This window comes from Leucopleurus acutus, assembly GCF_964270905.1.
Source record: "Leucopleurus acutus genome assembly, chromosome: 15".
Lineage (NCBI taxonomy): Eukaryota > Metazoa > Chordata > Mammalia > Artiodactyla > Delphinidae > Leucopleurus > Leucopleurus acutus.
In genome coordinates, this window is record NC_139157.1 from 49,962,348 (window position 1) to 49,979,358 (window position 17,011).

Sequence of the window (17,011 nt, forward strand, 5' to 3'; positions counted from 1 at the left end):
AACTATACTTCCCAGAAGTCAATGCGAGTACGCCCTGCCTTCTTAAACCTGGGTTTAGCGTAATAAAGAGACCGTTTCTATTTTTAGGCTGACCTTAAATTTAGATTCAAGAACTTCCAGGTGTACGTCTGGGCTACACTCTCTGCCGTGCTTGTGTACTTCAGCTGTCCCTTGTTTTCCTTTCCCCTTGTTCAGGCCAAAGAATCCAAACCTCAGAGCACATAAAACGTCCCCCGGCGCAGCTTAACTGCCTTTTAAGGCGCATGCGCGCTGCCCGCCGTCACGCAAGCGTAATGGCCGGCAGCGGTTGGCGGCCGCGCGCGGACTTGGGGTCTGGAGGTAGCCTGTGGGAGGGCGGGGTTTTTTCCAATGGCTTTGCCTCCGCGGGTCGCGTCTGCTTGGGCGGGGAACAGGGCGCAGGGGCGGGGGCGGCTCCTCGTTTGTGCCGGGCGGAGAAAGGGGAGGGGCTGGGGGTGAGGACCCCATCTTCCCTCCCCGCTCCCGCCCTCTGGGCCGAGCCCCACCGATGGGGCTGGGCGAAGGGGCGGGCTCTGCGCCGCGGGCCCAGCCGCTCCACCAGCTTCGCTGCCCAGCCCCGCGCTCGGGGATTGCGGGGCCGCCCTGTGCTTGTCTGGCCTGGCGGGCGGTGAGCGAGGACGCAAGGATTGGAAAAGAAACGGCGTCTGCCCGGGGAGTCCGGAACCGGCAGGCCGGAGACGATTTCCCCCAACGCCGCCACCGAGACAGCGGCTGCACGAGGCTGCCGACCACCCGGGAGCGCCAGGGTCTCTGGCCGCCGGGGCCAGCAAGCCAGGACTCGGCAAGCCTTCCCAGCCAGCGCCTGGCCGGGAGGGAGGAGCTGCGGAAGGCGGGGACTGGTGCCGGAGGAGGGGCGGAATGGGAACGCTCCCGAGAACACCGTGGCTGCACAGACAAAAAACACCGAATGGCTGGTGAGCGTTCAGCTGTTACCAGCCTTTTTGGGCAGAGTACGGGTTTGACAGCTCCACAACGTGAGGATATCCGCTGACGCCGAGAGGCGGAGGAGAACACTTTCCCGACACTGCCTGTCCAGCAAAGCCAGCGCTGTAAGGTTTCAACTTTCCAACTTTTTTTCTCAGTCTCTGACCAGAAGACTGCCCCTCCGGGCAGAAGGAGAGGGCGAGCTCTATCTTGTAGATCGAAGACACTTCTGCCTCCAAATGTCACCCAGACGTATGTTTTCATGACGATTCGAGTTCTCTGATTTTATTCTTACATTTCTCGTTTTAAAAAATGCAAAGTGCTTTGGGGGACATGCTGAAAGGTAACTGAAGACAGCAAAGAAAAAACTCCAATTGTCATGGCTGAAGGAGAGAATGAAGTGAGATGGGATGGACTGTGCAGTAGAGATTCAACTACTAGAGAGACAGCACTGGAAAACATTAGGCAGATCATTGTGAGAAAAACCGAGTGTCTTCGTTTGGTGAAAGAGACACCTTATCGTCCAGCAGACGGCCTTTCAAATGCTGTTTCTTTGGATGGGTTGAATAAGCTTCTTGCTCATCTGCTTATGCTTTCTAAGAGGTGTCCCTTTAACGATGTAAGAGAGAAAAGTGAGTTTATTCTGAAGAGCGTCCAGGTAAGAAATAACATTATAAGTACAACTGTTTATCTAGTAATGTGAAGTTTTACTTGCAGATATTCACTTTGTATTTGCTTCAAATAGGTTGTTATAATTTGAACCACTCAACATCTTAAATTTAGACTGTTTTGTAAAACATTGAATTTGGGGTTAAAATTGGACAAGGTGAACTAAAGTAAAAGTAATTTTCAAATACAACTAAACAAGTATTGTCTTTCTAGAGAGTATTAGCAGAAATGCATCATTCCTCCATTGGGAGATTGGGATTGACATATATACACTAATATGTATAAAATAGATAACTAATAAAAACCTGCTGTATAAAAAAAATTTAAAAAGAAATGCATTCCTCCTGGGCAAAATATGTGAAAATTACAGTTAATTACAAATAAATACTTACTTTTCCTTATATTCATTTTTATGTGTTGTTGGGAAGTGTAGCCAGTATGCTTTTCACATTGCTACAAACAGTGTTCTCTGTGGAAAGTTTCACGTTTAAAACCCTCTAAAATGATAAAGAAATATTTCCTAGTCAGCTTGTTCGAGATAACTGGTGAAACAATTTCCTCTTGTTCTTAAAAACAAAGCAAAAAACCCGAGAATCTGTTCCCTAAATGCAACCTTTTTTTTCTGAAAGAATTATATAGAATAATAAAAGCCCATGTTATAAAGGAGCTGACATCTGCAGATTGAAGAATTGGATTCAGGTTGAGTGAATGGTAGGCTGTTATGGTCAGTTAACTAGCTTTCTCTGTGTTTGCCTAAGTTGTTTGATTCTTTTTTTTCACATGCATACCTATTTAAGTTGTGAGTGCAAAGGATAAAGGATGTTATAGTTTTCCTCCTGTTTGTACATATTTAATTTATCTTGTTTTATTAGAAGATTTATTAGAAGGTTTTTTTAAGGGAAAGATTTTTAGATATTAAGAATTGTCAGAAATGGTCTTTAAGCTTATCAGTCTAAATTACTCAATCCACATGTGTTCAAAGTCACAGTATGAGAAGTTTTTCAAATTTATAATTTACTTGGGTATATATGTAAGCTAAGATGAACAGTTTTTCTATTTTGGTTTGAATTCAGTTTAAAGCAACAGAAAAATAATAATGTGTATAAAATGAAGACTCTAAGATCTCTGGATATTTCTTCTCACAAACGCTGTGGAAACAATAGTTAAAATTTATATTTATCCAGAGTTACTAGAGAGGAATTATTCTAGTACTTGAAGTTTACCTCTTTGAGCATCAAAAGTTATTTCTCTATCTTTTAGTGTAGTGACTACAACCACCGTTATTTTCATAATGGGGTCATCATTATGCACATCAAGTACATATTCTTGTACAGCTGAGGGTGGAATGTATATGTAGGCCTGTATGATACATTTTGTTTGAATTTGTGTGTTCAATTTTTATAGTCTTTCTGTTCCTTACCTTACTGTTGGTATACTTCACTTCAGTCTCTTCCTGAATCTTTTATTTTGCTACTTTTTTTATATTAGAATGGGAAACCAGATAACCAGTTTTGTTAAGAGTTAGATTGAAAACAGAAGTAATGAGGTTCTGGGGAGTACAGGGTCAAAGGACTAACATAATGGTAAGTAAAGTGGTACTGGTGTCAGACCTGGGCTCAGGTTCTCCTCCTTTATTAATATACTGCATACCCTTGAACGAGTTAAGTTACTTGACCTCTCTTAAGCTTGGATTTCCACATCTATAAAATGGTAATAACAATACAGAAGTGTATTACTATAATAAATAATATAAATTATGATAACTGAGATGTAAAATGCCCCATATGTAATGGATGCTGCTCTCCCCTTTCATAAAAGAAATACATGGACTGTGTGATACGTATTTCAAGACTCATTCATCCTGCAAAAGGATTCAAGAATCTCTACTGTAAAGATTTCCCATCAATTTATGCCTTCTTTCTCATCTCTGCATCTATTGCACATTATTCCAGCTACAATTCTAACAGGCACTTTACTTATATTGGGCTATAATCACATGTTTATGTGTCTGTCTCTCCCAGAGCCTGTGGGAGAGACAGAGCTCCTCTCCTGGAGCACAGGCTCCGGATGCGCAGGCTCAGCTGTTAGTTCTCAAGAGTGTTGACTGGGACCTGGAAGCTACTAAATAAATACTGTTTCTTAGTCTGAATAGATGAAGTTACTAGATTAGGGAGTTTTCATCCCTACATCATTCATTCATGCCTTCATTCAACAAATGTTAATTGAACCCCTGATGAATGCCATTCTAAGAACTGAGAATCAGTGGTAACAATTTTGACATTCTACTGAAGGGAGACAGACCATAAACAAATAAACAATATAATTTTAGATAGTAAAGGAAGACTTCCCTGAAGAGATGGCATTTAAGCAGAAATGAATAGATATTATCCAGGCAAAAATGAGATTTGTGAGAGGGACATTCTATGTATAGGGAATAGTGTGTGTGAAGGCCTCATGGTAAGAGAGAGCAGGTGAATTTAGGAGTGGAAAGTAATGCAGTGTGGTTGGAGCATACTGTGTGAGGAGAGTGTGAAAGTTTAAGTACATGCTCTGGAGTCAGACCTGAACTCTACAGCCTTAGGTAAGTTACATAATCTCTCCTTGACTCAGTTTTCTCACCTGCAGAATGAGGGTGATGCTAATAGTTCCTGCCTCACAATGAGAATAAAATGAAATAATGCTTATAAAGCATAGCACAGTGCCTAGCACAAAAGAAACACCCATAAAGTTAGGAATTCTGTTTTTAGGCAGGAGCCAGAGAACAGAGGATCTTGTGGACCATGTTAGGAGTTGTAGGCTTTATCCTAGGAACAATGGGAAGCCACTGAGGGGTGTTGAGCAAGATGGTGACATGATACATGGTGTATTAGAAGCATCACTTTGGAACCAATTTGAAGAATGGATTTCGGGGGTCGAGAGTGAATGTACAACAGTTAGGAGGTTGTTCACTAGTCCAAAGCAAAAATGGTGGAGTAAGATGTAGTGGGCAAAGTGGAAAAAGGTGAATAGATTTGGGAGATAGCTAGGAGTTAGAACCTATGGGGTATAGTATTTAATTGGATATAGGAGATGAGGAAAATAAAATCAAGGATGGCCCTAAAGTTTCTAGCTTGAACTCCTTGGTGAATAATTAAGTCATTTCGGGAGACAAAAGAGTGGTAGAGGGTCACTTGAGGGGAATGGTGAGTTCTGTTTTGGACATGTTGAGATTAAGTTGCCTATGATAAATCTGATTAGAAATAGCTCTTAAAGGGATTTCTGCCCCTGCCACCACTTTTCTACTCCTGACATTGTTATCTCTCACTTTTCTCAACCACCTTTATATCCATCCTCCATGTAATTGCAGAGCTATTTATCTAAAATAAAAAGCTGACCGTGTTTCTCTCCTCCCTAAAATCCTTTAGGATAGAATCTAAACTTAAGTATGTTACTTAATGTCCAGCATCATCTGGCATCCACTTAATGCTGCAGCCTCACAAGGGAAACAAAATAATGTAGTGCTCTGTAATGCCTTGTTATTCACTAGTAAGCAGCAAAAGCTGAACTGCATTTGCAATTCTTGCAGCTGTTCCTGAAGGGGCCCTTAATTGCTATAGGTCAGCTCAGAGGAGTATGGTCAGGAAGATATGGTAGGGTGGTGGTAGGATGGATTCAACTCAGTATGGCTAAACATGTAAAACATTGGCACATTGAGAGATAGCATTCTCTGTTTGTATTCCTTTTCTCAATTTATTGATTTCAAGTTAGCATACTTAAATCTGTTCAACACATTTTTGAGAACTATTCTGTGCCAGGCACTATAGTCAGGACTGGAAGATCAATTAGATTTGTTCCCTGTTTTAGAGGAAGGTCTTCTATTCTCATAGGAGGTTTTAGTTGTGCTGTTTGTTTGTTTGTTTACACCCATAATACCTTTTGGATATGCTTGATTCCCTAAGCAAATGAATGGAGTGGCCCAATATACTATTATAGTCCACTGGTGAGCTATTGTCTTTATGATACATGTAATTAAGGGGGGAAATGTGAGTATGTGTATATTCATCAAAACATTATGAGGAGTATCCAAAATAGCCAAGTACTTTTCGAAGAGTAGTCATTTGATCCTTTTCATTTCTATACCATGACAAAGGAAAACAAATTTTCTTATATGCCTGTCAGCAATTAACACTATCTGAAAGTAACTTGGCTTAAGGTAGAAAACTTAGACCAAGTAAGAAGTATTTATCTTAAGTGGGATGGAGGAGACTTTCATTTAGTGAAGTGATTGTTACCCCCCAGGGAGAAATGAAACTTCAGTTGTTGGGTATGGTGCATATTTATAGTTGTAGAGTTGCAGTTGGAGTATCCAGTTGGTATCCATTGGGTAATATATAGTTTGTAGGTTTAACAGTAAGAGGTTAGTAAACCTCCTATTGTTCGCATAATGAGTCTGGAAGTTAGGCTATTTCAAGCCTGAAAGATTGATTAATTAGCTGAACTATGTTACCTTTTTGCCTTTTATCTATTTGTTCTCCAGGCACCATGTGTAGTCATTGACCATTTGCAGCTAAGAGGAAAAGAGTTTTTTCCCATGCCTCTATTAGGGAAGAAAAGCTTTCCCCAGAAACCTTCCAGCAGACGACTTCTCAGTTTCTATTGACCAGTGTCACATGCCCTTTACTAAGCCAGTAACTGGCAAAGAAATTGGGCATTTCTGTTTTTGGTTTGGATTAATCCACATTCAGCCCCTAAGAGCCAGAAGAGCCCCCATCGTGTTAACAAAGGTTTCTGTTGGTGAGGAAGAAGAGGGACAGAAGACAGGTTAGTCAGAGGCTGCCAATAAAACTGGTATCTAACTAGGTAATATATTGCTTTGGTCTAGTTATAATTTAGATTCTATTAGATTGGAAATGTAACTAATTTATAATGATGCTATAAAATATAACAGATTCGGAACATTCTAGAAGCAGATTTGGCCTTTTAAGATGATTGTTTTGTTTTTATTTCTATTTTACTGCCGTGTCTAGTCAAAGCCAAAAATTTAACGTAGTCCATCTCAAACATTCACTGCTGACTCTTAGGTATCACAGCAAATATGAAAGTCCTCTTTCAGTGTTTACACTGAGCTTCTCTCTTCCATATCCACTGTTTTTTGGCCTTCCTTATTTTATTGATACACTGAGAACTCAGTCCCTTTCCCTCAGAAAGCCTCCTGCTTCCTCTTATTCCTATCTTTGACCACTTTCTTTCTTTGCTTTTGAGCTCAGAGGAGAATACTATTTACCCTCAGGTTGTCTGGGCTTCTTTGGAAGAAGAATGTAAAGAAGTTGAAGGCAAATCTTTAACTTTTTTTTTTTTCTAAATGCTTTGAAAACGAAGTAAAAAGCCTATGTTCTTTCTACTCACTGGCTTACAGGATGAATCATATCTACACTATCTACCCTCAGTGTCCTCTTCCTTTGTTCTGACTTTTAAGAAAGATTGAAACTAACACGGATACTCTTTTTTTTTAAGTTTTCAGATTTCAAATATTTTATTCCTGTTACAGTGCCCCAAATGGTCTTTAGCATGGAAACAAACAAATAAAAAACCAGAATGATCAATTTTTAAAATATTTTTCTAACATTGTTTTTGTTTATAAATGAGATATAGTGTTTTGTAGGGAAATGGGATGTTAAACACTTGCCTATTAGATTTCAATTTAAGGTCATGGGTTGTTTATGTCAGGAGGACTCCCTGAAACAATAGTTTAGCTTAATTAGAATTATTTTCTTGTCTTTAATACTGTGTGCCCTTAAAGTGCTATACAGATCATTCTTGGAGTAAAAGAATTTGAAAATAGATGTGCTGTTCTCTTTGTTTTAGGGTTATATTTATTTTCCTTTTGTAAGCCATTAGAAATTTGCAGGATATCTTTTAACCAATTGAGTAGATAATAACTTAAACAGCCAACTTAAGGATTTGTTGAAACTTTGATGTGACAGAAAGTAGCTGTAGAATCTTCGGTTTGATGAAGGATTATTAATCACTTAGAACTTTGAAACAATGGGGCCCTATTTGGTGTTATGTCTTAATCATAAATAATTTCATATCTAAAAACAGTGTTTATGAGTAGCAAATTAGCATGTACTGGAGGAACCAGAGGCACGGGGAAATTTTAGAATTTGTGGAAGGACAGGGGAGATGCTGGTGGAGGGAAGGCAGTACTTAAATTGCATAAAAGGATGAAAGTTATGCTGGATGTATATCAGCACCAAGCAAGCCTCGCCACCAATTATAATCTCTTCTTTGTCACAGTTTCTCAAATCAGTCTGTTTTTTTCACACCATGATAAAATATTTACTTTTATTTTTATTTTTTGCGGTACGCGGGCCTCTCACTGTTGTGGCCTCTCCCGCTGCGGAGCACAGGCTCCGGACGCCCAGGCTCAGCGGCCATGGCGCACAGGCCCAGCCCCTCCGCGGCTTGTGGGATCTTCCCAGACCGGGGCACGAACCTGTGTCCCCTGCATCAGCAGGCGGACTCTCAACCACTGCGCCACCAGGGAAGCCCCAAATATTTAGTTTTTAATTGAAGTCAATAGAAAATAGGATTTACTTTGACCCAGCTTTTGTAGATCACATTTATTACATTAAGAGAGAAAGACCTTAATTGACCTTGATGTTATGAACTACTACTTCAGTTACACTAGCACAGTAACCTCAGGGGCATCTGAGGGTTCTTCAGAATATTTGATAATGGTATACTAGGGGCAATGGGCAGACTGGAAGTTTAACCCACACTATGGGAACATTATTTTATGCTTTGCTTTTTTTCCTGTTGGTTACTACACCAAGTTAAACTAATGTCAATAAAGATACATTTACCATGACATTTGTGTATAGAAAAACAGTCTTTTAAAAGATGCTTGTTTTTTATGAAATTGAGTTATTTGTAGTGAGGTGGATGGACCTAGAGTCTGTCATACAGAATGAAGTAAGTCAGAAAGAGAAAAACAAATATTGTATGCTAAACACATATGAAATAAAAAAAAAAAAGTTTCTGAAGAACCTAGGGGCAGGACAGGAATAAAGACGCAGACATAGAGAATGGACTTGAGGACACAGGGAGGGGGAAGGGTAAGCTGGGACGAAGTGAGAGAGTGGCATGGACATATATACACTACCAAACGTAAAATAGATAGCTAGTGGGAAGCAGCCACATAGCACAGGGAGATCAGCTTCATGCTTTGTGACCACCTAGAGGGGTGGGATAGGGAGGGTGGGAGGGAGATGCAAGAGGGAGGAGATATGGGGATATATGTATACATATAGCTGATTCACTTTGTTATACAGCAGAAACTAACACAACATTATAAAGCAATTATACTCCAATAAAGGTGTTAAAAAATATTGCTCAAAGAAAAAAAAGCTGCTTGTTTTTTAAAAAAATGCTTTTTCACTGAAAATACTTAGGGAGTTTTTGTAGGATAGCTGTTAGGACCATTTATTGGACTTTCACAATAGGCGTTTTTATTGTTGAAAGCCTGTATACTGCTAGTAAACTGTCACCATTTGTGACATGTTTCAGTTTATATGAAAAAGACTTGTGAAATTTGGCAACACAAGAATCATGTCTTCTCATGTTCTTATCTCTTTTCTACAATTACTTATAGAAAAATCTAATAAGATTGCAATGAAATATGGAATTACCTTAGAAAAATGAAATACTTTTAGTTTTATGCTTTCTTTAAATCTGACTCTTTTTAATTTTAAAAGGGAAAGGTCTTCATAGATTTTTAAAATATTATATTATAAAATTACCTTCAAACAACTTCCTAAGCTTTTAAACCATACTAAAGGAAAATAAAATTTATGGTGTGAGTTTTGTAAGTTATATTACCCAAATCAACTTTCATATATACATATTCATTAAATGAATAGTATTAATGTTTTAACTTAAAAATTGTTTAAATTGACAAGATTTTATACATATATAATATATACATATGTATTTTATATATATATAAAATATGCACATACATACATATACATATGCTTTCTTAAATAGCTAGGATAATTTGTCAATTCTATGTGTAATATTCAGTAAAGTCTAATTAGAATCTTAGTTTACCCCACTAAAAATGAGCATTTACTGTTTTCACACTTCACTGTTTGACAAGCATTGCAGTCGTCTTTAAACTTGACATGATTTCATTTTCTAGCAAGTTGGCAGGTGTTAGCTGTCTATAATTATAACTGAGTAATTTTTCAAATGCTATTCATAGCCTAAACACAGTAAGAAATTCTTCCGATCATGTGATAAAGGCCAAGCCTTGCAAAATAATGGTAGAATGATATGATCAGTGGTACCGAAGGACATATTTAGAGAAGCCTTTCAAAAGTAAAAAGTGATTTAAATGATAGGGAGACGGGGTTTCTCACAAAATAAGATCTCTCAAGGTCATTGATAGTGATTACACCTCACCAAATTAAGGTGTGTCTATTTTTTCATCTAACAAGTAATGTATACATTGGCAGTCTTAAATTATAAAATATTAATCTGTATTTATTCAGTTTTCTTGATGACAGATTCTGAGCATAAATGAAATTTTATTGAGGCAGTATAGATTTTACCACTGAATGCACTGAATATTTCTTCTCATTTCATTCATGAGGTATTTACTGTGTACCTACTATATGCCAAGCGCTGTGCTTATCTATCTTTTGGCATATCAAAGAAAAGGCTGTAAGCGTCTCTTAATTTTAATCATTATTCTACTTTAAAAACAAAAGAAGCTTTTGCTTTTTCTTGATTTTTTTTTTTCTTTCTAACCATCTATTTTAAATATACAGAGTCTCACATTGACTAGAGATGTTGCTTCAGAAGGGTTTAAAGATCTTGGATTTTCTTTACCAGCCATGAATAAATTAACCTCTGTAGTCTGTTTCCTCATTTGTGAATTGACATAATTTTAATATCTGCCTTGTGATGTGATTATAAAAATTAAAGGAGATCATATTGGTAAAGCATTTTGTAAACTTTGATATACTGTACAAAGTTAATTACGAATAAACTTTTTGAGACTGTTTACTTATTGTAATATGAGGATAATAATACCACTCTCACAGGGTAGTTTTGAGAATTAAGTGAACAGTAAAGTATGTAGAAGTGGGCCTGATACACAGTAAGTGCTCAGTAAATATTGGTGATGATGGTGATGAATATTGGTGATAATAAAGAAGATGATGATGAACTTGATCTAGGTCTTTTAGCTAATGAGTCAAACTCCAAACTGGCATTACTTTAGGATTTTTCTGTTTAGAGTTTAGGATTTTTATGTATTGACTTATAATTGACTTTCATATATCCCACTCTTTGTATCCACATGTATTTACACCCCTAATTGCCTTTTGTACAGTAAATTTTAATATATTAACATATTAATGCTATGTCCAACTTTACCAAAGGATGCTTCTAACCAACCACTGCCTCAGGGTAAGTGGTGGACTTACTCAGAATTTTGCTCCGTTGGTGATGGCAGATCTGTAGCATCCATCCCCTCCTTGGAGTTCAGCACCATTCTAGTATGTCAACGTGGCACCAGTAGGGAGGGGTCGCAGGCAAACAGGTGCATGTGTCATCCAGGGGTCAAGTGTACATGGAGAGGTCCATTGCCAAGGCCTGTGCTTTAATACCTGGACAGCAGTAAAGGAGCATGCTTAAACCATGGGCTTTAGAGTTAGTCAGACCTGGCTCTAAGTCCTACTCTGCCAAGCTTTGTGACCTTGGGCAAGTTATATAATCTGCTTAAGCCTCAGTTCCCTCACAGAGTTGTGAGGATTAAATGAGGTAACAAGTGCAATGTTTACTGTAACTCAGCACTCAGTGAATATTAACTATTAGTATTCTGTTTTGCCCTCACAGTGCAGTTGGGGGAGAGGAGATGGGAAGTTGAGCCCTCTGGCACCATATGCCCTTTAGGGTACTCCAAGTCTCTGGGCAACTGGGAAAGTTTTCACCTACTTTCCAGGTCTCTTGGCCCTAGGAAATAGCATCCTAGAGGAAATAGCACCTCTAGGAACCAAAGTAAGGGTTTTATAAACATTGTTTTAGCACTCTGGGAACCGGATTCCTCCCCTGATACAATGCTCGTCTATTGTTCCATTTAGGAACATCTGACTCTCCAATGTATCTTCAGGGGTAAAAAATGTAGAAAAGCAAATGATGACTTATATGCCAGTGCTGTCAGTAAGCAGCTGAATCCTCTGTGCCTAGTCGATTCATGTCTGATACTTCAGGCAAATTTGCTGCAGAGACTGCCTGCCTTGATGGTCTGCTGAGGAGATTAAAGCTGCACTATCAGTGTTCCTACTCTGCTTCCCCCAGTGGGAGCTTGACATATTAAGCAGAAAGTCCCCAAAACAGTCCTTTCACTCTGGCCGGATAACTGGCCTGGCCTAGACTGCTTGATATGATTTTAAGAACAAAGTAACTAAGCAAAGATTACATGGCCCCAAAGATACCCCAGAAGTAACAGGGCTTGAAGAGATTTTGTATCATGTTTGATTTCTTGAATTTGCTTCATAGGGCATGGCAGGTGTCTTTGGGGCTCCTCCTGAGCTCCCATGCCTGCCCCGCTTAGAATCTGCCACACATTGGGACACGGTTACCTTAAGTCATTTTCAGCAGTCTCTTAAATCTTTCTAGTTTCAAAGAAATGTGTATTTTTGAATGTAATAAGAATAGGCATTCTATATGCGAAACCTAGTTCTTAACCCTTTTCATATATTCTTAACCCTTTTTATTTAATCTTCACCACAACACTGTAAGAGTAGGTATTATTAGCCCCATTTTATGCATCAGGAAAAAAAATCAAGGCTCAGATGGGTTAAATAACTTGCCCAAGGTATCATAGCTCAGTAAGAAAAGGAGCCAGGTTTCAAACCCAGGCTGTGAGACTCCAGAGTCCATGCTTTTCATCATTATACTGCATTATCTGAATAAAAATTTAATATGTTTCCTATTAAAATATATATTACTTTCTTTTCCAAATTATTTTTCCTTCAGGATGAAATGTAAAACTTCGGTTTCTAGGAGAAACCACATTCTCAGATGTTATTAAATTGCATATCAAATTCCTATTTAAACCCTGACCCATCTTGAAATTGCATTTGAACTCTATTGAATCTTTGTGTTTCACTGTGGCATATAATTTTCAGTATGTTGTCATTATAAATTTCAGCTGATTGCAAGAAGGTGGCTAAGACTGTGATCTTGGAAATATGATATATAAAAGGCTTATCTTTACATTAAGAGATTACCAAGTAAGATGATTTCTTTAGTGAACTGCCTAAAAGAAAATTTGGTATATTTCCGTGAGTAATAGACTCAAGATTAGCTTTGAATGTTAAAAGAGCATTCTCCTAGCTAGTTCATTGTTGCCATGACAATGCTGGCAGTGTGAGTGCTGTAGTAACTCCTTGCAATGATCTTATTTTAGACCCTAACGTTTGCAGTGTTGAACATCCCCTTCCCCGCCCCACAAGTAGCGGAAAAGTACTGGTTTTATAACTGGCTTCTGGCTTTGTAGCTGAAAGACTGCACTATTGTGGGCTTAAAAAAATGGTGTAGGAGTGTTGAGTGTTTTTCTCGTGGATTATAAACGTTTGAAATTTCCCAAAATATTGTATTGAGTTACATGTCATACAGCAAGTTGTTTACAGCTAAAAAGAAAAGGGGCTTCTATTGTCTTTTTAAGAAGTCAAGCCCAGATTATATCATTACTTGGAGCTCTTATAGAAATCATTTTTCCACTTGTATGTTTCCTGTGCATACTTGAAAGTCTTTGGATTCTTTTATTTAGTTATTTGGAAAATTATCATAGGATCATAAAGGATTATGTTTAAATAGTGTAAAAAGTATTTTTTTCTTGTGCTTTCCATAGTTCAACATTTACCTGATCAAATTGGAACATTTTAATCTTGGTTTCTTAAATTACGAACTAAAGTTATAAAATGATTTTAAGAAATTACCCAATTTGAACTGTGTTAAACTAACATAATTGTTTAGACATTGTTAACTTTGTTGCCTATATGTTATAAATTAGATTTTAAAATATTTCACTGATATTTTCTAATTGTAAACCCCATTATAACTATACTGTTAAGCACAAAATATTTTCAAACTCATAATAGTAAGTGCCATTTTGTATACTTTTGCATACCATTTGTTAGGTCAGAGGTTTGGTATCTATGGCATGTACACTAAAAATCTAGTATAACATGATGAAAATAATAATATGGCAGTAAACCTTGTCAAAGAAGATGGAAAATCTAAATATTATACTTCTTTCATTAGTGACAACTACTAACAAATTTGCTTTTTTTCCTAAATACTGCATTAAAAGTTTAGTTCATCTTATTTAGATGCTGAAGATTTAAACAAATCTTGGATGATTGGGCCTGTACTAAGTATTGGAGTATGGGTGTCTGGCAAGCCCTTTTCTTTCTTCATTTTAATGTATAAAAGTAAATTTCTAAACAAAAATTTCACTCTAAGCTAGAGTTGTGTTTGGCTCTTCCACCAAGCAATGAGTATTTTAATCTTTATTTTATTATTATTTTTTGTTCCCTTTAGTGCATTTTATTATTATAAATAAATCCTTAGTGGGAATTGTTCTGATTAAGGGGTGTCTAATTCCAATTTATACTGGCCTTCAATGGCTCCTTCTTTGAACTTGGAAGTAATTTTGTAGTAAAATGTGAAGAGTCAAACCTTGAGATAAATATTCTGTCATTTTAGTACTGCATATTTGTATTAAATGCTTTTTATTGGTTGGAATGAAACTAAATTATAGTTCTTTTTCCTTTCTTAAAATAATAACAGTGTTATTGTTTTCTTTCCTGAACTCACTATACCTCTAGCTGACCTCCCTCTCTATCTAAGGCTGAAATGGGAATACTTTTTTAAAGTAAGAATTCATTTAAAATCTTTCTTTGTGCCTAACACTGTTATGGCACTGTGATAAATATAAAAAGAAGTTGAAAACAACCACTACTGTTAAGAGTTTTGCAATGATTTAGAGAAAAGCAATTAAGAATAAATCAAGACTTTCACTAAAAATGTTAAATTTTGTGGTAGTACGTTGACAGTAGTGCAACTGTTAGTGGGAGTGTATGTACACAGTAATTCCACATCTAAGAACTCATCTGAAAAAACATGTATGATGATAATCTCTGTAGTATTATTTATGATATAAATGTGTTTATATTATTATATATAAGTTGATAATCTAAATATCCAATAATGAAATTATTAGTTAATTAAATTATGGTACATCTGTATAAAGGAATATTACATAGTTATTGAAAGTTGTTTTAAAGTGTATAAGAAAATAAAAAATTATATTTAAGTGGAAAAGCAACTTTTAAAATAGTAGGCCAAATATATATTTTTTTATAGAGAGGGGAAAATGTCAGGAAACCTGCTTGTAACAAAATAGTACCAAAACCCTGGTTCTCTTTTAGAGGTGGGATTATTGGAGATTTTAATTTTTCTTTTTATAATAATAATCATTAATAAATACTTAATTTTATTGAGTGCTCACTATATGCCAGGCTTTGTTATAAGCATTTGACATATAACATTGCAAGATTTCATGTGGGTTACAGGTTTTGAGGAAGCTATCTTCCCAAAGCAAAACAAATATGAATACACCCACTTGCTCTGAAATTAGATTAAGTTTCTAATTTATTTAGCAAAGGAAACATGAACGTCTCAAAAGCTAGGGTTTCTTGTTGAGAAGAAGCACTTGCCAGCCTGCTTGGGTACTGCTTTCCTTGGTCCTCAGTGCTCCTAAAGGTGGTGCGACTGCTGGTGACACTACCTGTGTCACACCAGATCTTCAAAACTCAATTCTTGCTATATTTTGCCTTTTTATATTTGACATTTACATTCACATTCTGGAAGAATTTTTACAAACTACCTGTGCACTTCCTTTGAAGGCTCATTTTACTGCAATATCTAGTTTTACACCTACAGCCATTCTGTGACGTGAGTTTTACATTTTATAGATGAGGAAACAGAAAGATTAAGCAACTTAACTCAAGTAGTGAATACTGAGAGTTAGGAGGCATGTCTGACTCTACATCCTTAAGCACCAATCTGTTTTCCTATAGTCTTTTTGTTTTTGTTCGTGAGCACATATTATTTTTATATTGGAAGATGACTTAAAATCAATGTGGGAAAATTAAACGACATATAGAGCGTTACAATAATTCAGAGCAAGGAAAGATCAGAATGGGTTGGGTAATAAAGACAGCTTAGTGGAGCAAATAACTTTTAATGTAATAATTAACTTTTCTTCTTAGCTTATCTGTTTGTTTATATAAGTACACACTGCTTCTATCCCCAACATGCCCAAACCAAACCTCTTATTACTGGCTGTAACTAATGCTCTGTTGTTCTTTCCTGCAGACTAAATTTTGGCCTCATTTTTGTTTCCTTATTGTGACCCCCCCCTTTTCTTTCCTTTTGCTATGTGTCAGTGCATGTATGAACATGTAACTGTGACTTTTGTCAAAGCTCCTTCTCACTATACTGTTGGGCATTATAAATAAAACAACTCTAGCTTGGCAGTTTCCATGTGGTAATACCATCATAATTTAAAGATTGAGCTGGCTAAAAGAAGTTGCAAAAATTACATAAATTGTATTTAAAAACTCACTGAAAGGAAATAGAACTAAGATCTTGAATATTGTCTGATGAATTAACTTCACAGCATAAACTAGGGTTGATGTTCAGACATTATGCACTGGCATGCAATACTTGTTAAAATACTAAAGTATTTTCATACCAGTTGGTAAATAGTAAACTCCAAAGAGCACTAAAACTAATAATACATAGTCAGGATGGGTGGCTTATCTTAGAAGCCACACATGCACTTAGATTCCATATTGGTCTGGTCACTGAAGCATGGAGCTAGGAAGTTTGCTCAGATGTTTTATTATTTATTTCAGATGTTGAAGGTACAAAACCCCTTGGGTGGGAGAGAGATACCAGGCAGGTGAACTGAGGAGAACCTAATCTGTAAACTCACAAAAGAAGTGCCCAGTTGTGCCAGGGGCACAAGAAGGGTCTAGGCCTTGGTGGTGACTGGGGAGGCTGCCAAAAGCCAGTGACAGATTCTCAGGGTATGTTCTCTCAAGTGGGCTCAAGCAGCTTTTCTTTGTTTAACAACTGAATTAGTTATCTGTTGCTTCATAACAAATTTGGTGGCTTAAAACAATACACATTTATTATCTCACAGTTTCTGTGGGTCAGGAATCTGGCTGTAGTTTAGCTAGGACCTCTGCTTCACGGTCTCCCACGAGCCTACAGTTAATGTGCCATCCAGGGTTGTGGTCTCATCTGAAGGCTT

General features: G+C 37.3%; 1 protein-coding gene across 2 annotated transcripts in view; it reads left to right on the forward strand.

Annotated features, from left to right (window-relative positions):
• Positions 1-562: 562 nt before the first annotated feature.
• The window catches only part of SESN1 (sestrin 1), a gene marked incomplete at its 5' end in the record, with an annotated part of 107,562 nt that continues 91,113 nt past the window's right edge, over positions 563-17,011 (forward strand). For both annotated transcript variants that reach the window (XM_082856016.1, XM_082856017.1), the window contains one exon: positions 563-1,621. In XM_082856016.1, the coding sequence (XP_082712142.1) occupies positions 1,343-1,621 (279 nt within the window). The remainder of the gene's footprint in view (positions 1,622-17,011) is intronic.